Source organism: Mirounga angustirostris, unplaced genomic scaffold, assembly GCF_029215605.1.
Source record: "Mirounga angustirostris isolate CCGP_5_RB_7025 unplaced genomic scaffold, mMirAng1.0.hap1 SCAF_1, whole genome shotgun sequence".
In the NCBI taxonomy this organism is placed as follows: Eukaryota; Metazoa; Chordata; class Mammalia; order Carnivora; family Phocidae; genus Mirounga; species Mirounga angustirostris.
Genome location: NW_026991709.1, coordinates 84,285,610 through 84,308,974, shown reverse-complemented (window position 1 = coordinate 84,308,974; position 23,365 = coordinate 84,285,610). Strand labels below are relative to the sequence as shown.

The window sequence follows — 23,365 nt, the reverse complement described above, 5'->3', positions numbered from 1 at the left end:
GAGTTTATAAATTCTCCAATAGTCCATGCTGGGTATTTTCCATAAATGAGAGCATTTCAGTTTTTAGTTTTGCTAATTGTGTTTAAGCTTGGTCATAACAAATGCAAAAACTTACTACATAAAAAACCCCCAATAATTTATAAACTTTGTTTCTTTAAGTGGCTAGTGGCTAGTTCAATACATTGTAAATACTTCTTGACTAAAAACAAGACCTCTACTGTCAAACCTTATGCGGTTAACAATTTTTAATGTATGAAATCTAAATTCTGCCAATTATATACATATAATTAGATATATTTCTTAGATCAAAGTTGTGGCTAAACTCACTTTTAAAATTTGAGGTTCCAAGCAGTGGGGTTGGTTTTCTCAACTTTGAGCGGCCTTTTCTCCCAATAGGATGAATCCCTCCTATAACAACCTATGCAAATTTCATCCTAATATCACATTGTATTTTAATTACCAATTTTTCACTATCCCATTAGATTGGGGGCTCCTTCAAAGCCAGAGACGGTCTAATTTCTATTCAAGTGGTATCTATAATTACTGAATGTTAAATCTCCAAATATTCTATAATCTCATTTAAAATCCTCACATTCAAAGAAACTTCTACCAAAGCTTTGGTTTAGTTTGTGCCAAATCATTCTTAAAATTTGTAGCTTTGAGGCATTTTATTATAAAAAGCTAGCACTTGTATACATAAACTAACAACTTAAAATTCATCACACATTTACTTCATTTTTTAGCTTGACCTTCTAGTAAATCTTTAGCTTCATTGATTTTGGCTGCTATATAAGGAGATCCTCCTATAGGAAGAAAGAAAAAAGGAATAGTTATAATACGGCTTCTCAATTTCTGCTTGGTGAACATTCTCGTTTAAAGGATTCCTATTGCTTATCTGAGAGGTGGAATTAGCAGAAACGGCATTTTGACTTTTTAAAATAACTATGACACAGCAAACAGATGACCAAATGTATGGTAGTATCTTTCACCAATGGGAAATGAAGTAATTCACATGAAGATTTCCACAAAAATGGCACCTTTAAAGACTTAAACTGATAGAAATAGGATTAAAAAACCCCTACATATGTGACCTTGAAATAGTGTTACTATTTATGATGATTATGTCATACATGAACATGAATTTATTGTACTATGTTACTTTGAAAATTTGTTCTCAGAGGTTTCTGAGCTTTGTTGGAAAGACCCCCCACTATGATTTGTACTCTTTTTCTGTCCTCCACAGTTTTTCTCTTTTCCTGTTACTAATTGTGCCTTCATAATATTGGGTGCTTTCCTGTTACTCCTCTGGAGCACTGATTCTCAAAATGTAGTTCTCAGAGCAGCAAGCATCAACATCCCAATAAGAAAATACACCTTTATAGGCTCCATACTACACTTAATGAATCAGAAGCCCTTCAAAAATAGAAGCTAAATTTTGTAAAGGAGGCTACTACAGTCCAGTACCAAACAATCACAGCCCTGTTTAAAATCAAAACATTCTTAAAAGGGCCTATTCGTTTTTGAGCAGTGGAACAAGGATTTTGGGATCTATATTTTGGTATTCCTAGTAATTATTTGCTTTCAGCACAGTCAAGTCTGCTTAGAAATAGAAACAAATCTTACAGGTTTCTAGATACAGATAGAAGTGGATAATGGATAGAAAAAATTAAATTTTTAGTTTCCTTAACTGAAACTTAACATTTCCTTTAATAATATAGACCCCCCCCCCGCCACCAAAACAGTATTGATGGTATTTAGACTAGAAGTCACATTTATCACTACTGCAGATCTGAAAATGGTAATGTTATCACCACTTTCAAATTACAGTAGTTACTAGATAAACTTATTCTATAAATTTTTCATTCAGGATTTATTCTTTTAAGACATTGGAAAATGGATGGATCCAGCCTGGGCAACAGTGCTCCCACCCACACAGATTTAGGCATTTCCCTTGAAATAGCCAAGAATTAAGTATGAAATTATTCCACTAGTAACAATTAGTGATTTAAAAACCTGTACAAGAAGAATTTAATGGCTACTTACCCTTGTCTGGGTGGTTTAAAAGCATAATTCGTCGATGAGCATCTCTTATTTTTCCTTTATTGGCAGTAGGGCTAGTTTAAAAAGAAAAAGGTGGAGTTTACTTCTGGATCATATCAAAAAATTGTACATAAAGGCTAATTAAAGATATTGTGAAACTGGAGTCAAGTCAACACAACAATATGGAAAGTGGTTTAGGAACCTCTTCCCTAACATACAAGGATGATGAATCTTCTGAATCAGGGAACTAAATAGCTCCTTATTTATTTATTTGACACAGAGTGAGCGAGCATAAGCAGGGGGAGTGGCAGGCAGGCAGAGGGAGAAGCAGGCTCCCTGCTGAGCAAGGAGCCCGATGCGGGACTCGATCCCAGCACCCTGGGATCATGACCTGAGCCGAAGGCAGCCGCTTAACCGACTGAGCCACGCAGGCGCCCCTTCCTTTTTTTTTTTTTTTTTAAGATTTTATTTATTTGACAGAGAGAGATAGCAACAGCAGGAACACAAGCAGGGGGAGTGAGAGAGGGAGAAGCAGGCTTCCCGCCAAGCAGGGAGCCCGATGCGGGGCTTGATCCCAGGACCCTGGGACCATGACCTGAGCCGAAGGCAGACGCTTAACGACTGAGCCACCCAGGCGCCCCCCCTTTTTTTTTTAAGATTTTATTTGAGAGCATGAGAGAGCACAATTGGGGGTAAGGGGGAGGAGGAAAGGAAGAGGAAGAAGCAGACTCCCCGCCGAGCAGGGAGCCTGACATGGGGCTCAATGATGACCTGAGCCGAAGGCAGACACTTGACTGACTGAGCCACCCAGGCACCCCATAAAGGCATTCATAAAAAATTAGTTGAGGGGCACCTGGGTGGCTCAGTTGGTTAAGTGTCTGACTCTCGATTTTGGTTCAGGTCATGATTTTGGGGTCCTGGGATAGAGCCGCTTTGGGCTCTGAGCTCAGCACGGAGTCTGCTGCTCCCTCTCCCTCTGCTCCTCCCACCACTCATGCTCGCTTGCTCGCTCTCAAATATTAAAATTATTTGAACTTCATAATCATAAAAGTCCTTTTACTGAAAGGGAAAGCATGTTTAACTATCTGGAAGTGGAGAATTTCACTACAAAAAATGCTATAGAGAACAACATTGAGCGCTGCAACTGTCGGTTTAAAAGCCTATCTTTCAGTGAATTAAAAAGTGCTTATGTGCCAGTGTGCCTTCTCAATGTACTTTTGTAGGGAGTGTTTAGATCTTACAATGTATGTAACACTATTATAAGTTTTAATAAAAGGTCTTTCTACATTTGCTCATAGCTCTAAGAGTTGTACAAAAATGTTACAAATATTAGAAATTATTTACCTTACGCCTAGTATTAATGCTGCTTCTCGTTTTGTCATTTTGGGTTCAAACCCACCTCTATAATAGCCACCACTGAAGGCCTGAAAGAGGAAATGCATCCGTAAAAATAGATTATTAGAATAAACTGAAAATTGCTAAAAAAGTGTTGAAAATGTTCATAGAAAAATTAAGACATTTCAGAGAACCTTAACTGCAACTCTTACCGCATTTTAGCTTTATAAGTAGCAACGAATATTTTAATGATCATTAAACATCCATTTTTTCCCCTCAGAAAAACTATCTTAAAAATATAAGACAAAAGAACAGTGCCTCAAAGCCAGTTCTTGGAATAAAGGGAAGATTATTCCATGTTAGCTATGTTATAGATAAAATTTGATCTAAGAGGGGCGCCTGGGGGCTCAGTCGGTTAAGCATCTGCCTTTGGCTCAGGTCATGATCCCAGAGTCCCGGGATGGAGCCCCACATCAGGCTCCCTGCTCACTGGGGAGTCTGCTGCTCCCTCTGACCCTCCCCCCGTCTCATGCTCTCTCTAAGTCTTTAAAATATAATTTAAAAAATTTGATCTAAGAATATATGTTAGAAAAACAAGTGCTTTAAGAAAAGGATTTGGAGATCCTTTCAAATGAGTGGTTCAAGGGTATTTTGAGGGTAAAGGTAACTACTAAAACAAGACAAGATATGTATTGAGAAAATCAGGCTACCAGGTCCTCTGACCTTGTTATGTCAGAGATGATATTAGTAAAATCTACCGTCACCCTATTCTGTCACATTCAATCACAACAGTAAAAATAAATACTGAACAAGCTGTTACAGCCAAACATCACATCCACTCATACTCTATAGCCTACTTAACTCCAGTGCTACCCAAGAATCTTATTAGGGAGTGCCAGGGCCACACAGTTAAGAATGGATCACTTCAGACCCCTAGATCTCTCCGTGTTTGTCATGCAGAGCAGATAAGGGAAGGCAAGAATTTGGACAAATGCTGCTGAAGTTAACAGTATCTAAACAATAAAGTGATATAATTTTCATGATGCTAGAATTGTGTTAATACCCCAATTCTGTCATACAAAACATTTTTTTAGGGTTAACAATATTACAAAGCTCAGAACTTCTAAGAAAACCCTCTTTGTGGGAAGGAAGAGAAGGGGCCCAAAGCAATCTCTCAAAACTCCACGGATGTTTGGAAATTTACCCTCTTCAAGTGTGACTCTAGGCTTCATATACAGGAATGAGAATTAGCAAAAATGTTTAGTAAGTCTTACAGATTTTGGTAGACTCTGAAAAACTTGTTTTACTTGCGGCTCCATATGTTTCATGGCTTGCAAAACATAACGGCCTAAAAACAAAAGCAATAAACTAATTAAGCAATCTCCAACCTCCCCTACTTCACTTCCACTCCCAAACCATAAACAAACCTGCAAATCCTGCAGCAGCAATGGTCAGTCCAACTGCTACCACTGTACTGGCCTGGTAAGGGGAAGCAGAGTAAATAGTTTACTTCTCGAATTCTCACCCTTCCCCATGGTACCTATTGTCCCATCCCAAACTCATTACAAGTTTTATTTCAAAAGGAGAAACAACTTTTAGGAAGTAAATAGTCTGCCCATGATCCTTTAACTGCAGCTTTTATCTCCAATTCCTCGTAAAGGTATGGGATTTTCACTGTGAAAGACAAGAGCGAGTGGATTTGCTTAATTTACTTCTACAACAGTGAAAAAGATTACCCTCCCTTTGAAAACCTCTCACCTCCGGGCAAATGAAACCACATTAATGTTCAATCAAGAACAATGGAAATAAAGTTTCTGCTAGAGAAAGAACTATTTAAAGTCACTGCAGAATTCTGACAACACGTTTCAACGTTACACGTGGGCTTAACGAGAAGAATAGCTTTTCCCAGCGCCTTCGGCACTGTGGCGTCTCACGGTCACTGTACAGAGGCTCCAAATGTATTCAGGAAAAGATGTGTCGGCAAAAGCCAAGGGGAAGGGTACAGCAAAGTAGAGAAGGTACTGTGAGGCTGTATCAGAGGAAGGGCAGGTATAATCAAATGCGTTTCCACTAATCACTGAGCCTCGGGGACGACGAACCAGGGACTGCAACCCCCTGTAGAAGGGCCATATGAGAACATAAAGGCCCTCGAGAGTTGAGCCAACAGCTCTTGTGTCCTGGAGAGCGTGGCTCTCTGCGGCCCTGTATCTCCAGCCCAGAGTCGCAATGGGGAGACAACCTCGGCTCCCCTGCTCCGAGGTCGCAACTTGAGATTGAGGCCTGGACCCGAGATCGCTAGGGAGACCAGAAGGCCGCACTCACCATGGCTCTGGCTCGGCTCCCCGGCCTCCACCGAGAGCGCGGTTCATCCCAGCCCAAAGGCCGCAGCCACCAACTCCCACTCCTCCACCAGACACCGATGCGGCCACCACCAGCGGACACAAACCGCCCAGATACGGACGCCCCAGGAAATACGGCAGTAGCCGCCGCAAATAGGTCGGAAAACTGTCGTAAAAGGGGACGCAGTGGGCCAGAGGGAAAAGGTCGCTCAAGCAGTGGGCAGGTGCAGAACACGACTTTAGATTGGTTGATGGGTGGGCGGATTGCCTCCTTGCTTGGGCTCAGAGCTGGGGCTTCTCTGTGTTTTGCCCTTTGCTACCGGGCCGAAGGTGCTTGGAAATTCCTGTGGGGAAAGGTATTGGTGCAGAAGGGCGAGAACAAATACTGTGTAGCCTTACTCAGAACACCCGCCCCACCCCATTTTTCAGCAAGTCCATTCGCCTTTCATTTTGTTTTTAACTGTCAAGGGTAATGAATATCCTTAAAAATGCCGTAACAGTTCCACCTTGAAGCCAAATAAATACGCAGCAAGCCAGTATAGCAAATGAGAATATGTCCCAGAAAACCAAAACAACAAGCCAAATTGTGTTTCAGGGGTGCTCGGTAGCATTTTCTTATTTAAAATAATTATTTTAATTTGTGATTTGACCTTGTATAAATATTTGGGGTTTTGTTTTGTAGAACGGAATTATCACTTCAAAGTCAGTTAATACTCTGATCCTGGGATTCCCCAAATCCCAACTGAAAAATGCTATTTAAAATTTCTCTTCCTCTCCTCAAAAACTAAGGTTTGGTTTTGCCATTACAGGGCATCAGTTTTATATATCCCTCCATAAATGCTTGAGAAGAGGAAAGTAATGGAGACAGTAATGGAAGTTTTACAATGTTTGATCAAGTAAGTTTGGAGTTACTTTCCACTTAGAACTTATGAAGTACTAGAAATCGGTTTACATTGCAATGAAATTCTGCTTTGATGAGCTGGTTGCATATTAGACAAGTATGCAACTTTGTTGGCCTTGTTTTCCCCATCTGTAAAAAGATTCTGCATTTGGATCCTTAAGAATTCATCTAGCCCTGAGATTTTTGTAATGTAATTTATTGTCAACCAAAATTTCTCATGTATTATATAAAGAATTTTCTATTATGTATATTTTTGGTATGTACAAACTACAGCATATAGGTTGCTTGAGGAACAGGTTAACATACAGAAGCCCAGTCTCAGGAAACTAGGGATAGGTAATATAGGGAGACACTTTAAGTGGACAAGGCTCTGTTTTTGGAGGCAAGTCAAAGTAGCTGTACAACCTAGTTCTGTCACTAGTTGTATGATTTTAGATAAGTTATTTCTCACTCTGAATTTTCTCATTTGTAAAACAAGGGTAATGATGACTACCTCACCAAATTTTTGTGAGGATAGAGAATTATGTACATGGTCTGCTCTGCATGTAATTATCACTCAGTGTGTTGGCCATTATTATGAGGCATGTTGAAGTACAAATTGGTGTGCGGGAGGCCCTCTCAATTCTCATGATACCTCACTCATGGATGTAAGTCTGGTAATCTTTTCCCTTCCCACTAAGGACATGGAAAGAAGCTATAAAAGTAATCTTTTGAAATTTCCATCAACTGATGAATGGATAATCATTCCTTGCTTCTTCTAGCTTCTGATGACTGCCAGCATTCCTTGACTTGTGACTGCATCACTTCAATTTTCAAGGAAGGTCAGTATCTTGAAATCACTCTCTACTCTGTCTTCACATTGGCTTTCTTTGTGTGTAGAATCTCCTCTTCCTTTTGAAGGATACATATAGTTGCATTTAGGGTCCAATTCTATAATCCAGGATAATCTCCCCATCTCAAAATCCTTAATTTAATCATAGCTGCAAAGACTTTGGTGTGTGAGAGGTGAGAGTAGAAAGAAGTGTTCTTGATTGTGCCTTTCAAATACTTTTTGACCATGACTCTTAGTAAGAAATACATTTTATATTGTGACCCAGAGAACAAATACATACTTGAACACAGACACACAGAAACACACACATATGCACACAGAAATACACATTGAATTTAATGTGTATTTATTTATTTATTATTACTTTTTATGACTTTTTTTTAAGTGCTTGAAAGGCAAACAGAGTTTAGAGCATATAGCAGAGAAAGTGGTAAATGTTCTCCAATAGAGAAGCTACTACACCAGAGATTTATAGTAATAGGTACAAACTATTCAGACCTCTTAAATAGGAATATTAAAGAATCTTTGAAAGGAAACAAAATCCTATATAATTTGGGGGACAGATCAGCAGCCTCATCAGGTTAGGAAGACTTGACATTGCTGAATCACTTTCTACATTGATGCTATATTGCCTTCTTCACCTTTCCTTCTCAGTAATCAATTTATATTCTAGGACAGCTCAGTGGAGTGGCTCATTAATATGTACTCATAGAGCTCTGAATCTAAAGTGCTATGTTCTATTACTAATAGGAATCCAAGTATCAGTGAGATCATTCTTAGGTGGGTATAGCCAGGAATTCCCACGACCACTTACCCTGAAATGAAAACGACACTCTCAAATTAGTTTAAAATGTTATGCACAATCAAAAGTGATTGTTAGAGATGATCTCTCAGAGTGATGTAACCTATCATTACTTCTAGATCTGTATTAAAAACAGCAAAAGAGGGGCACCTGGGTGGCTCAGGTGGCTCAGCACCTGCCGTCAGCTCAGGTCATGATCCTGGAGTCCTGGGATCCAGGGATCCAGCCCCGTGTCAGGCTCCCTGATCAGTGGGGAGTCTGTTTCTCCCTCTCCCTCTGCCACTCCCCCTGCTTGTGCTTGCTCTCTCTCTCTCTGTCAAATAAAAAAAATAAAAAATAAAAACAGCAAATGACTCGACTAGAACCTGAAAGAAGATGACATAGGACATGAGAAACTATGGGAATACTTAGCATACTAGTAGAGCTGCAAACCTCTTCAGAGAAAAGCCTCCTTATTGACCATTTTGTTAAAACACACTCCTCTGCTCCATTCAGAGCTGAGGAGTTTGCTGAAACCAGAGGTGACTCAGGAAACTGGATAGTCTCCTGCTTTCTGCCAGTCCAAAGCAAACTGCTGTCTGTCTGCATGTCTTGCATCCTGAGCCCTCAAATAACTGCTCTGCGAAGTTAACAATGTCAGAATTCTAATTTGCATTTCTTGTTCTAAGATATTGTTGGCAGAATGTTTGTGCTTTTCTTTTTAAGAATATAAAATGAATGTTTAATTCAGCATAGAAAAAAACAGGGAATAAATGTTCAATTAAAGAATAGTTACATAATTTGTTTCATTCTCTGTAAAGTCGACATAATACTAGTACTTCATTGCATTGTTTTAAGAATGAAATTAGATAATATACGTAAAGCATATAGTATATAAATAACATAACTGCTCAGAGAGCATATTATTTTTACTTCAGCTTATCTCCTCAACCCTGTATTCTCTAATTTAGCCCTTTCCAGCTCAGGTCAAAGTTCTCTAACCTGGCCCCACAATTCCAGAGAGTCTCATTATTCTCTCAATTTTTAGTCTCCAATGAGATGAGATTATTCTGTCAACCCAGTAGATACCAAGGAAACGTATTCCTCTGTGTCTTATTTCTCACAAAGATGAGTTCTGCTGCATCGTTTTGCAGGTATTCAATATGTCTCTCTGATGGACCTAAATCCATCTTCAGCCACAAATTACCAACTCTAAGGAATTAGGGCTGCTTGGCCTATACCCCTGGTTTGTCCCTTTCTCTTTTGACGGCTACTTTGTCCAAGTTTTCATTCACTTCCTCTCCCTTGGGATTGTGGTTTTCTTTTTTGTCCTCTCAGAGAATATTTAACATCAAAGTTTATTTTCCAAGGATTAGAAAAAGCCAAGTTTTCTCACAGATTGCTAAATGATAGTTTGTCTTGCCAATGGCTAAACATTCAGATAACCAAGAGACAAATTTCTTAAAACATGATATATTACAAATACTTTCTTGCAGTTTTGAGATACAGCTTTCTGAGACTCCATATTCAATCCAGTGGGTTCCAAATGGATCTAAAAGGGTTCAGTTCAATCGGAAATTGATGTTGGGTGCTACAGTCAGTTCTAAGATAACCAAATTGGAGAAAAATTATTAAAACTATATGACTGGATCTGGTTTTAGACTGGTTTTAGGTAAGTTCACTTCAAAAAAATAGGATTGTGGCATGTGGCAAGGAAACAGAACTTCTGATCAGTTATATGTCAGAAATCTTGGATGGATTTGAGAAAAAAGCAAACTTAAAGGCCCGTGCATGGGCTTCATCTTACTCTCTTGCAGAGGCTGAATGGGTGAGAGGGTAAGACCACCTTTCTGATGCAAAAGAACAACTCTTTCTCTTTTCTGCCTGAACTTGGATCAGTTCTCTGACCTTCTCTCTTGCCACAATATATATCTGCTTTCCTAGGGCCCTGGAAGCCATTGCCCTGCTGGTTTTGGAGTGTATTCAACCAAGAATCAAGTTTCCTCTTTTTGATACATAAATCATTTGTCTGATGAAGCTTTGGGTGTGCTTTTTTGTCTTTGTCATCAGCTCCCATTGCACTTGAGCAAGCTTTTCCTATTACATCTTCCTTTGCATTCAATAATTCCTTTCAAAGTTTCTTGATCTTTAGCTCTTCAAATGTGTTCACAGAAACTGTCTGAAGGGTTTCTAGGTCCATCCCACAGCTAAACTTGCTGATCATTAGTTGTTTCTTCCATTTTGCTTATTCTTTTTACCATCTCTCTCTTTTCTCAGATAAGCTGTTTACACCTCTTCCAACATTCTTTGTTAAGTTTTTGTTGCTTGGAATTTTCCTCATGGAGTTGTACAGTTTGTTCTTGCAGCCTTCCCAAGGAATGGTTAGAAAAGACCAAGGTTCCAGAAAGATCATTAGGTATTTCTCCAAATACTACATGATCTATCCGGTGGAGCTTGAGTGGAATCATAACCAGCAGTTCATTCAGCCACTGCTGTGTCTCTCATTGGTAAACCTCTAGGGCCTCCTTTGCTGCATTCAGGTTATTTGTCACAATTTTTACTTTTTTGGATAGTGCATCATATTTCTTTTTGAGGTTATTGGTAATTTTCTTTCCTTCAACTAAGGCCTCCTCAGTGTCCATCCTGTTCTATCAGAGTTGAAGGGCCAGTTCAAAAAGACCCATATCACAATTTGTTGGGCAAATAATATCATCAAAAACCTTATTATGAGATTCATATGCATCCTCATCACTCTCCCAGCCGGATTCTTCTTCACTTGATTCATCATTATCTTCAACTTCATCAGCATCTCATTCAACCTCCTTTTTCTTCATCCACTTACTACTCTTTTAAGACTTTCATGAGGAAATTAGCAAATTTATTGTTTTCTCCAATGGCAGCTTGGAAGCCCATATAGAGTGACTTTTCTTGGTCCTGGAGCTTGGCAATTTCATTCTTTTTCTCTTCCATCTCTTTAAGAGTTTCATTTATTTTCCATTGCAAGTCCAGTTCCTCTCTGCCTCCTGAATTATGTGCTCTTGAAGTACATTCTCCTGTTTTTCAAAATTCTCAAGGAGAAGCATTTTTTGAAATAATGTGACATGGTGCAGGTCAGATCATTTCATTTGAGTATCTAGTTTTAGTTTCTGATGCCTTGGGAGATAGAGTTCTGCATCAAAAACGACAGTTCTTTGATCCTGTTGGTCAAATACTGTTGCATGTATAAGTGTTTAATGTCATCCCTTTTTGTAATCTCCAGCTTTACATCAGTTGGATCTGCTTTTTCAAATTCCATTAACTTTGGAGTATCTAGGCTGAGTGTTGATGCCGTTGATGATCTAGACGATGAATCTCATGTCATCAGATCACTGTCCTTTCCAGAAGAGAATCTGAGAGCCTGCAAGACCCTGACTTTTCATCCTGACTCTTTGTCCGCTGTTGCTTAAAACTAGGAGAGTTTCCTCATCATACTGAAATCTCTTTTCTGGAACTTCTGGGTATATCTGGGGGGATTTGGGGAATAGGGATATGCTTGGATATGTGAAGAATCAACTGAATGCTCTTCAGTTCTTGTACCAGGCACTGTATTTCCTTGATGACAGCCACAGTGAGGTCTTAAAGAGAGAGAATGTACCTGTTCATGTGCATTTTCTTTGAATGGGCCATGGGGTCTAGGTGTCCCAGTTTCTCTTTCTTCTTCATGGCATTTATTCTCATATGCTGAGGTATCTTATAGTATAAGGCTGTCTTCAGATTTAAGTCTCCCATATACAACTGGTCTCTCTGATGGCTTCAGCATCTTGGGAATCTTCATAGTCATCATCAGGTTTACTCTTGTACAGTTCCTTCCATTCTTTTTTTTCACTGCTGAATCTTAAGTTGGGCCCCTTTCAGGTTTTAATATGTTTCTTCCTTTTCTCAATTTGATTTTTCACCATAATTTCTCTTAGGGTTTTAGGTAGAATTTCTTCCCTTTTTCTGATAATTGATTCTTTTTTTTCTATAATTGATCTGTTCATTTAAACTGCATATGCTTTGGTAATTCTTCATTCATTTCTAGAAGTTTCCAAAATTTATTCCTTAAAGCTTTGAGTTCTCTCTTTCCAGCCTTTACTCTCCCACTTCTTTCATTAACTTGTTATGTTCTCTTTTTCTTCTGGCATTCTCAATACTGTAGGCTTTAGGATTTTCCATATCTTCTGGAGTTGGCTCTGCTTCAGTTCCTAACCTGGGAGACAGCACTTTGGCTTTGATGGCTTTGTTTAGCTCAAATTCAGAAAATGTGGTGAAAACAAAATATTAATACCTGTTCCAGTGGTCACCAAAAAACGGTCATCAAAGCTAGGATAGATGCCTTTAATCCATAACCATAATTATTGGCATGCATATTGAAGTGCCAGTAGTCTACCATATTCGTCAATGAAGGATTTTTCTGGCTTAGGATACTAAGACTCAAATTTCTCCATTTTGCATTCCACAAAACATCAGTCTTGGCTAATGCTGAAAGTGATAGTTTGGATGGGATTATTCTCTGTGTCTTCAAGAAGAAAATCAGAAGGCTCATCCTTCTTTTCTGTGATACCACTGCTTTTGTCATATGGGGGAACTCACAATGATACAGAAAACCAGAGTCATAGTCACCCAAAGAAACCCAGAACTTCCTTGGCTCAGAGTAAAATCCACAGAGGATGTGACAGGGAATTGATGGAATAAAGATTTCTGGTAATGGCTCCTCTTCCTCCTCTTCACCCTGGAATTCCTTTTCTCCATCTTCTCCCATCTCTGCTGCTAGCCTCTTCCTCCTTGCCTTCTCCTTTGACTCCATTTGTTTCTTTCTCTTTTTGTTTCTATTAATCTCAGAATCTTAGATTTGACACTTGAGAAATGGAAACATTTTATGCACATGTCTTTGATTTCATAGGAAACGACATTATGATCTTCCTCTTCCTCCTTTGTTTTTTTAAAAAAGATTTTATTTATTTATTTGAGGGAGAGAGAGAGAGCAAACCTGAGCAAGTGGGAGAGAGCATGAGCAGGGGTGAAGGGGAGGGAGAGGGAGAGGGAGCGGCAGACTCCCCACTGAGCAGGGAGTGCGACATGGGACTTGATCTCAGGACCCCGGGATCATGACCTGTGCTAAAGGCAGATGATTAATTAACTGAGCCACCCAGGCGTCCCCCTTTTCCTCCTTTGTAGTTGGAAATGGATTTTCAAGAACATGGCCATTCTCACAGATAATCAGTAAAGTACTTTCAGGATGGGAGATTGAAGACCATGTTAACTGGCAAACACATCCATATTATATAATATAATCGATTGGCTTATAATCTTTTTCTACCTCAAAGAAGAAGACAGTTTGATCTTTACTCCCTGTAGCTAGAATTTCTCCATCATGTTCCTAAGCTAAAACAGTGACACAAACAGTATGGGGTTTGAAAACCTGTTTCAAATGAATATCTGCATTTGAAATTTTCTTCTGTCCTACAAAATTATGAGTCATTTTGGATCATAAAGTTCAAGAATTTGAACAACTCCATATTTGAATCCTACAGTAATCTGTGTTTATGTGTAGCTAACCAGTCAGGGTACATAAGCAAGGGCAGTACCTCCTAGTTTGAATTTCATTTGAGCCAAAGGAGTTTTGCTAGCAGAATCATAGATTTGAACAGAGCGTTCAAGGCAGTAGTGGCCATGAGATACATGAGGGGAGAGATAGCCAAGGCTTCAGGAGCTTCAGAATAGAAGGAGAAGAGGCATTCTGGGTCTTGAGTCATATTTGAAGTTTGAATTTTATGTGTGTTTTAATTAAATTTAATTGAATGTTTTTTTTCTTTTATTATGTTATGTTAATCACCATGCATTACATCATTAGTTTTTGATGTAGTGTTCCATGATTATTGTTTGCATATATCACCCAGTGCTCCATTCAATATGTGCCCTCTTTAATACCCATCGCCAGGCTAACCCATCCCCTGACTCCCCTCCCCTCTAGAACCCTCAGTTTGTTTCTCAGAGTCCATAGTCTCTCATGGTTCGTCTTAATTGAATGTTTTTGAGACAATACTTATCTTTACTTCATGAGACATATGCTGGTCATTTCTATTTCTTAAAAAAATGCTGGGAAACCCTTTAAATTCACAGCCCACTGATTTGTCATGATTGTAAGTATGGAAAGCATCATGCCATAAGATTCCACACTTGGAAATATGATGCCAGGCAAATAAGAGTTGTTTTTTTCCCTAAAAATTATGTGGCAGACTTTGTGCTGTATTCTTTATGTAGATTATTTCACTTTATTCCATGACAGTAATACTTATTTCTGCTTTGCAGATGAAGATATTTTGCTGGATGTATTTATTTTTCCCTCTAGATCCCTTCTCTGTTATTTTCCATTCTGCTCTGTATCCCAGAGGAACACACAAAGTTAGGAGCCTCTCTCTTCTTCTGGCTTAGGATTCAGTTATATCCATGATCAGAAGATCAGAAGGTAGGAGAACAGTGAGTTAATGATGTTCATTTCTCCATCTTCATTCCTGGTGGTTGCCACAGGCTGATTGAGTTTGTCCACTGAAGAATACAGTTTCTGTTGTGTGTGTGTTCAGGTAATTATTCCCACTCTTTGCTCCTTCAGGTCTAAGAATAGTAGTGACTTCTTTGGCCCCAGTGGCCTTACCATACTCAGGACAGTTGGCCATCATTTGTGAATTTCTCTTAATCTTGTGTGTACCTTTGTAAACAGTCCCTTTATTAAATTCTCCTCAGTTACTCCATTTGAGTATAGTTTGCATCTGTTTCTAGCATGGATGGTGATTATTATAAGAAGCTACTTCAATAATTCAACTAGGAGTTGATGGTAACAGTGGAAATGGAAAGAAGGGCTGGACTCCTGCTTATGTGTTGAAGAAAGAACCAATAGAATTTGCAGATGGACGAAATGTAGTGTGTGAGAAAAAGAAAGGATTCAAAAGTGACTCCAAAGCTGTAGTCTTGAGCAGCTGGAAGGATGGAGTTGCCACTTAATGGGACTGGAAAGACTTCGGGAGGAATAAGTTGGGGAACTTTCGTCATGTTAAATTTGAACTTAACTAGGTATCCAAAGTGTTTTCACATAAACATTTGGATGTACAAGTGTGATGTCAAGAGAGAGTTCTGGGAGTCATCAGCCCAGAGATAGTCTCCAAGGCCATGGAACAGATGAAATCATCCATTGCCTGAGTGGAGAGAGAAAGAAGAGGAATAAGGGCTGTCTTGTAGAATCTTCCATATTTGGAATTCAGGGAGATAAGGAAGAACCAGAAAATTAGATTGAAAAGGGGTGACCAGCAACGAGGTGAGTGTGGTGTCCTGGAAGCCAAATGAAGAAAGTGTTTGGTGGAGGAACTGTGTAAAATTCTGCCAACGGTCAAAAGAACAACTCAGAATTGACTACTAGAGAGATCACTGGTGACATTTATGTGAAGAGTTTCTGTTCTGTGATGGGGACAGAAGTTTGATTGGAGTGGATTCAAGGAGGATGGGAGGAGAAAGAGTAGAAATATGGATTATAAGACATCTCTTTCAAAGAATTTTGCTGAGGGCGCCTGGGTGGCTCAGTTGGTTAAGCGACTGCCTTCGGCTCAGGTCATGATCTCAGGGTCCTGGGATCGAGCCCCTCATCAGGCTCCCTGCTCAGCGGGAAGCCTGCTTCTCCCTTTCCAACTCCTCCTGCTTGTGTTCCCTCTCTCGCTGTCTCTCTCTCTGTCAAATAAATAAATAAAATCTTTAAAAAAAAAAAAAGCACTTTGCTGAGAAGGGAATTTGAGAAATAGGATAGTACCCAGAGGGAGAAGCAATATAAGGAGAGTTTTTTGTTTTTGTTTTTGTTTTAAGATAGAAGAAATAAAAGCATATTTATCTGCTACAGGAATGACCTTATAGAAGGGGAAATCTGACAATTCATTGAATCACATAATCATATAGTTAATATTAATACTTTAATTCAATAATTTTAATAATATTAATTAGATAACATAATATTAATAAATTATATAATTTAAATATGAGAAGAAAGTATAGATACCATTTTTTCCCCCCAACGGCATTGCTTTATTAATGAGAACACAGGGCCTCAGAGTAGCTTACTGACTTCTAAAGCCCTGGCAGAGTCCAGTACCTGCCCACCCTTACTGTCCACTTTCCAGATGTGTATAATGTTAGGGTCATAAGATGAGAGATGAGAGGGTCACAGAATTGCCTTTCCCTGTATTTCCTGACCATTGTTTTTAGGAATTATCTCAGATCTGGATTAATGGAGTTGAAGTTCCTGACTAGCAGCCATTTAGTCTAGGGAGTATTGTCTGGGCAGTTGCTCACATAATGCTATATGTAAAACTAAATGGCACTCAGTAAATATTTTCTTCCTTTCCTTCTTCATTCCACCTCTGCTTATCCTTTTCCTTCCCTCCTTTCCTCCAATGATCCTGCCGTGACCTGATAATCTACCATTGGGAATTCATCTTGTTGTCCCCTGTTTGGATATGAATATTCTTGGTAGATGATCACACTGAACTGTGGTCTATAGCTCTCTTTGAAGTATTTTAAGAGATCGTTTTGGGGTTATAACTAGTAAAGTGAATACTTTAATGGGGTATAGAAAGGAAGGAAGAAGAGATTTCAAGCAACAGGGACCAAGGACAGGCCCAGGTAGGAGTCATGTGAAGACTAGGGTGGCGGAGAAGTGGAGGCAATGCTGCGAAGCCAGAAGGGAGGGCCCAAGGTACAGCCGCTCTACTCCAGTCATCTGCACCCAGTCAGCTAAGCTCACCCTGCCCTGTGGCTATTATAAAATAATTTATAGCTATTTCTCCTGTGATTTTTCTCTCCCCTTTTCTCAAGTTGTTTCATTTTTTCCTCACTGCATCTGTTTTAGTTTGATTTCCTACTTTGCTTTTTAATTACAAGAACTGTTGTCCTTATTTAGTCTGGAGTAGGAGTAGAGGGCCAGTCAGAGAACTGAAATATGTTTGACCAGAGTGACAGCACTTAGGAGGCATGTATTTGTGGATAAAGTCTTTGCTTTCAGTCTATGAGGAAGGAAAATTGAGGCACTCAGGATTTCAGGGGACTTGGAAATTGGGGTAGCCTTGGCATCTTTTTGCAAATGGAGATTTTCCATTCAGTCCTCCATTTCATTCCATCTTTGCATGTCTTTTTCTGTTGCATTTCTCAGTTCTTTTTCCCCCTTCCCTAGCCAGGGTTCCATTTGTATGTAGCAGCTTTATGCATTGAATAAATCAAGCCCTCCCTGCTGAGCTGTCAGCAAATGGAACTGACCAACAGAACAGCCTGTGTAAGTGCATCTTGTGCTGGGGCCAGACAGACAAGCACAATTATTTGATTGCAGGAGATTGCCACTAAATGAGAGTGAAATAGTGGGTCTGAGACTTGTTGGTGAATATTATTAATAATATAGTGTCATGCATTAATAACATAGTGTCATGTGAAACAAAGCTACACTGGAGGGTCTGTCTGAAGTCACATTTTAAATCACATTTTCAGGGAGGTAGATGATGGAGGAGATGAGATAAAATAAAGCAAGGTGTCTTTAGGCACCCATTTGGGAGTTTCAGTTTGACCTAGGCTGAAGTTAGGAGAATACATGTTGCCATCATAAGTTATTTGGTGGCCAGAATGAAGCATGGGATTTGTTTCTGGCTAATTGTCATAAAAATCTCATTACTATAATGCTCTATTGTGAAAATCATCTTCACTCTTATTAGAGTCCTTGAAGAGAGGCCATTGCAAAAACTCCATGAAAAATGGAGTGTGATGTCCTTCATTATTGCATAGTCAGCTTCCTTAGCCCACCCACCACAGACAGTCATTCCATACTCTTCCACCTCTCCCTTCATAAACCTCATCATCCTGCCAAATAGGATGCATCACCATCATCCTCTAGGCGTGCTTTGAAGTTCACTGCCCCTGGGCTTTTACTCAAGTCATTCTCTCTATTCCAAGTGCCTTTTCCTGGTCTTACCGCTGTCCATCAGTTAAAGGCCCAGATCAAATGTTCCTTCTGTGAAGCTGTCTTTGTTTATTCTTCTTTGTTCATTGTGAACAGGTGTCCACAAACTTTATGTAAAGGAACAGATAGTAAAATTAGGCTTTGTAGACTACATATAGTCTATTTATTCTTTGTTTTATCAAAATGTGAAAACTAGCTCATGGACCTTGACAAAAACAAGTCGCAGGATGAATTTGGCTCATGGGCCTTAGTTAGCCAATCCACGGTCTAAAATGATCTCTCCTTTCTCTGAACTTCTGTACAATTTTGTTTGTGTTACACATGCCACTTACCACATGTAGCCTTGTGTAGTAATTAGTGGTATCTGAGTATTTTCTCTATTGGACTGAAGATTCTTGACAGTTGAAATCATGTCTCATATACTTTACAACATCTATTGTAATATCTGAACATAGAAAGTAGCCAAAGAATATTTGTAAAATGAATGAATCTATTACTTATAATCTCTTTCAGCAAGAATATAATTTATTCCCCAACCCTTCCAAGCTCTTCCAACCTTTGACTTTCTGACAGGTAGGTCTTCCACCTTTACTCTGACGCTGGACCCCTTAATAAGGCCATTGTGCACCATAAATACAATACAATGTATTGTATTCTGTACATAGAATATTGTTTTCACTTATTCAATATTGTATTCATTGAGCACTTATTATGTGCAAAGCTCTGAGAAAACATCAATGGATAAGATAGACAGCAACCTCAGCCCCTGTGGTGCTTTTACAGTCTTGGCTGGGAAGCATGATCTTAATATGAGCTCCCTTCCTGACATGTCTCAACTGCACTTTTCTGTTTCTCAGATCACCACTTAATATTTGCTACTTGGTTTACCTGGGTAGAAGAAATAATAAAAATTATAATACTAGAAGCTAACATATATAAAAGATTTTATTTATTTATTTGACACAGAGAGAGAGAGCACAATGAGGGGGAGAGGGGGAAGCAGCCTCCCCGCTGAGCAGAGAGCCCCATGTGGGACTTGATCCCAGGACCCTGGGATCATGACCTGAGCTGAAGGCAGCCGCTTAACCAACTGAGCCACCCAGGCACCCCTAGAAGCTGACATTTAGTATATACTTTAGACAGTAATAGATATCCTCTTTAATATGTACACCCATAGGGACATTAGGGAATTTATCCATAAGGAATTTCAGGAAGCAATTAACTGTGTTTAGTTATTTTGTTGTCAATCTGGATAGGCTGGTGATCACAGCTGTGACTTAACCAGATTATAGGAGATAAACCAGTCTACTAGAGGCAGTATCTTGATCACCCACTAAAGTAAGCAACATCAGTTAGCATAGGCACATTAGTGGTGGTTTAAAAAGATAACTTAGCCAGTAAGTGAAGGACTAGAGATTTGAGGTCTGTTTGAGTCCTAAGCCTGATATTTCCAGTGTAATCAAAGTAGTGTTGCCTCATGTTGTTTCATTCTGAGCACAGATTTGCATTGATAGGAACAACAGTGAAGTAAAACATAAAAATAAGAAACAAAAATAAGTACACATACAATTTGTTGAAAGACATTAAGATATTTATGGCAATCTCTGAAGAAAATATTTAAAGAGGGACTAAGTTCTTAATAAGAACTTAATAAAAGTTCAAATAGACTAAGTTCTTTGTCTGCCTCACACAAAATCCATTACCAAACAAAGCTTTTAGCTCTCCCAGTTCCCCCCAGTGCTGTTTGCTCAGCTCTTTTTCCTCTTGCCACCATTCCTCAATCTGTTTTATTCCCTTTTCCAGTTACTATGTGCACATTCAAAGTTTTCCTATTCCTTTATATTGTCTGCCCCCCCACAGTCCACACTGTGGTAAGTCAAATTCTAAGATGGTTCCCAAGATTCCTAGGCACTGGTGTTCACCTGCTGTATGATTTTATCCCCATGGGTGTGGGCTGGACCTGTGAACACAGTGGGATCATCGCCCCTTGATTAGATTAGGTAATGTGGCAAAGGTGATTAGATAGTCATTCCTGTGGTTATAGTACTTTCTGTAAGAAACTGTTGTAGCAGACCAGAGTGAGATTCTCATGCTTGCTTTGAAGACTTAAGCTGTCATGTTTCAAAAGGCCTATGGTTAGGACCTGAAGATGGCTTTTGGGAGCTGAGAACAACCTGTAGGAGCTGACAGCCCCAAGAAAATGGGGCTTAGTTCTACACCTGCAAGAACTGAATTCTGCCAACAACTTCACTGAGTTGGGAAGAGGCCCCCAAGCCTCAGATGAGATTGCAGCCCAGGCTGATATCTTGGTTTCAGCCTTGTGAGAACCTGAGCAGAGAATTTAGCTACAGTCTCCTTTCTTACCTTCTTCTGGATTAGTCAAGTGTTTTTTTTTTTTTTTTCAATTCCATTTCTGGGGTGCCTGGGTGGCTCAGTAAGTTAAGCGTCTGCCTTCGACTCAGGTCATGATCTCAGGGTCTTGGAATTGAGTCCTGCATCTGGGTCCCTTCTCAGTGGGGAGTCTGCTTCTTCCTCTTCCTCTCCCTCTGCCCTCCTGCCCACCGCACCCCTGTGCATGCATGCTCTGTCTCAAATAAAGTCTTCATTTTTTTTTTTTATTTTTTTTATGTAAAGTTAGCCACTGTATAGTACATCATTAGTTTTTGATGTAGTGTTCAGTAATTCATTAGTTGCATATAACATCCAGCGCTTATCACAACACATGCCCTCCTCAATACCCATCACCCAGCTATCCTATCCCGCCACCCCTTTCCCCTCTGAAACCCTCAGTTTGTTTCCCAGAGTCCATAGTCTCTCATGGTTCGTCTCCCTCTCTGATTTCTCCCCCTTCATTTTTCCCTCCCTCTCCTATGGTCCTCCAAGCTATTCCTTATGCTCCACATATGAGTGAAACCATATGATAATTATCTTTCTCTGCTTGACTTATTTCACTTAGCATAATTCCCTCTAGTTCCATCCATATCAATGCAAATGGTGTGGGTATTCATCCTTTCTGATGGCTGAGTAATATTCCATTGTATATATGGACCACATCTTCTTTATCCATTCATCTGTTGAAGGGCATCACAGCTCCTTCCACAGTTTGGCTATTGTGGACATTGTTGCTATGAACATTGGGGTGCATGTGCCCTTCTTTTCACTACATCTGTATCTTTGGGGTAAATACCCAGTAGTACGATTGCTGGGTTGTAGGGTAGCTCTATTTTTAACATCTTGAGGAACCTCCATACTGTTTTCCAAAGTGGCTGTACCAGCTTACATTCCCACCAACAGTGTAAGAGGGTTCCCCTTTCTTCACATCCTCGCCAACATTTGTTGTTTCCTGTTTTGTTAATTTTTGCCATTCTAACTGGTGTAAGGTGGTATCTCATTGTGGTTTTGATCTGTATTTCCCTGATGGCTAGTGATGTTGAACATTTTTTCATGTGTCTGTTAGCCATTTGTATGTCTTCTTTGGAGAAGTGTCTGTTCATGTCTTCTGCCCATTTTTTGCTCCCCCAAAACAAGAGTCCAGGGTCAGATGGCTTCCAAGGGGAATTCTACCAAACATTTACAGAAGAATTAATATGTATTCTACTGAGGCTGTTTCAAAAAAATAGAAACAGAAGGAAAACTTCCAAACTCTTTCTATGAGGCCAGCATTACCCTCATCCCAAAACAGGCAAAGACCCCATCAAAAAGGAGAATTACAGACCAATATCCCTGATGACCATGGATGCCAAAATACTCAACAAGATCCTAGCTAATAGGATCCAACAATACATTAAAAGGATTATTCACCACGACCAAGTGGGATTTATTCCTGGGATGCAAGGGTGGTTCAACATTTGCAAATCAATCAATGTGATAGAGCACATTAATAAGGGAAAGGACAAGAACCATATGATCCTCTCAATTGATGCAGAAAAAGCATTGACAAAATACAACATCTTTTCCTGATTAAAACTCTTCAGAGTGTAGGGATAGAGGGAACATTCCTCAATATCATAAAAACCATCTATGAAAAGCCCACAGTGAATATCATTATCAATGCGGAAAAGCTGAGAGCTTTTCCCTTAAGGTCAGGAACACGACACGGATGCCCACTCTCACCACTATTGTTGAACATAGTACTAGAAGTCCTAGTCTCAGCAATGAGACAACAAAAAGAAATAAAAGGCATTCAAATTGGCAGAGAAGAAGTCAAACTCTCTCTCTTTGCAGATGACATGATACTTTATGTGGACAACCCAAAAGACTCCACCCCCAAATTACTAGAACTCATACAGCAATTCAGCAATGTGGCAGGATACAAAATCAGTGCACAGAAATCAGTTGCTTTTCTATATACTAATAATGTAACTGTAGAAAGAGAAATTAAGGAATCAATTCCATTTATAATAGCACTAAAACCCATAAGATACCTAAGAATAAACCTAATGAAAGAGGTAAAGGATCTATACTCTAGAAACCACAGAACACTTATGAAAGAAATTGAGGAAGACACCAAAAGATGGAAAAACATTCCATGCTTATGGATCTGAAGAATAAACATTGTTAAAATATCTGTCCTTCCCAGGGCAATCTACACTTTCAATGCCATCCCTATTAAAATACCATTGGCATTTTTCAAGGAGATGGAACAAACAATCCTAAAATTTGTATGCAACCAGAAAAGACTCCAAATCATCAAGGTAATGTTGAAAAAGAAAAAGCTGGGGGCATCATGTTGCCCGACTTCAAGCTATATTACAGAGCTGTGATCACCAAGACAGCATGGTATTGGCACAGAAACAGACCAATGGAACAGAATAGAGACTCCAGAAATGGACCTTCAACTCTATGGTCAAATAATCTTTGACAAAGCAGGAAAAAATAGTCTCTTCAATAAGTGGATGCTGTATTTTGTCAAATGCTTTTTCTGCATCAATTGAGAGGATCATATGGTTCTTGTCCTTTCCCTTATTAATGTGCTCTATCACATTGATTGATTTGCAAATGTTGAACCACCCTTGCATCCCAGGAATAAATCCCACTTGGTCGTGGTGAATAATCCTTTTAATGTATTAATTAAATTAATTAATTAAGTTAAAAAACTAATACTACACTGCAGATTAACTAACTTGAATTTAAA

At 39.4% G+C, this 23,365-nt stretch overlaps 1 protein-coding gene, 1 long non-coding RNA gene and 3 pseudogenes across 4 annotated transcripts in view; 1 reads left to right on the top strand and 4 right to left on the bottom strand.

Moving 5' to 3' along the window:
- Positions 1–649: 649 nt before the first annotated feature.
- On the bottom strand, positions 650–5,870 carry DNAJC19 (DnaJ heat shock protein family (Hsp40) member C19). Its single transcript, XM_064584913.1, has 6 exons — positions 5,698–5,870; positions 4,803–4,854; positions 4,650–4,723; positions 3,385–3,464; positions 2,044–2,114; positions 650–803 (listed from the first exon to the last, which is right to left on the bottom strand). Exons 1-6 carry the CDS (start codon positions 5,698–5,700, stop codon positions 733–735), a joined length of 351 nt encoding a protein of 116 aa, XP_064440983.1. The 5' UTR covers positions 5,701–5,870; the 3' UTR covers positions 650–732.
- A 22-nt stretch (positions 5,871–5,892) lies between these two features.
- Positions 5,893–23,365, top strand: part of LOC129045373 (uncharacterized) — a 716,354-nt gene continuing 698,881 nt past the window's right edge. Inside the window, exons 1-3 of one of the 3 annotated variants that reach the window (XR_010409492.1) lie at positions 5,893–6,070; positions 6,524–6,610; positions 7,377–7,436. This is a non-coding gene — a long non-coding RNA (uncharacterized LOC129045373). The remainder of the gene's footprint in view (positions 6,071–6,523; positions 6,611–7,376; positions 7,437–23,365) is intronic. The other 2 variants (XR_010409491.1, XR_010409490.1) reach the window with 2 other exon arrangements.
- Positions 9,959–12,213, bottom strand: LOC123862876 (cilia- and flagella-associated protein 44-like; annotated as a pseudogene).
- LOC135361436 (cilia- and flagella-associated protein 44-like) lies at positions 12,244–13,181 on the bottom strand (annotated as a pseudogene).
- Positions 13,339–14,017, bottom strand: LOC135361439 (cilia- and flagella-associated protein 44-like; annotated as a pseudogene).

Coding starts and splice junctions, on each gene's coding strand:
- DNAJC19 (XM_064584913.1), bottom strand. Junction 2,115..3,384: donor GCATTAATACTAGGCGTAAG/GTAAATAATTTC, acceptor TTTTTAAACTAG/CCCTACTGCCAATAAAGGAA. Junction 804..2,043: donor TTTAAACCACCCAGACAAGG/GTAAGTAGCCAT, acceptor TTCTTCCTATAG/GAGGATCTCCTTATATAGCA.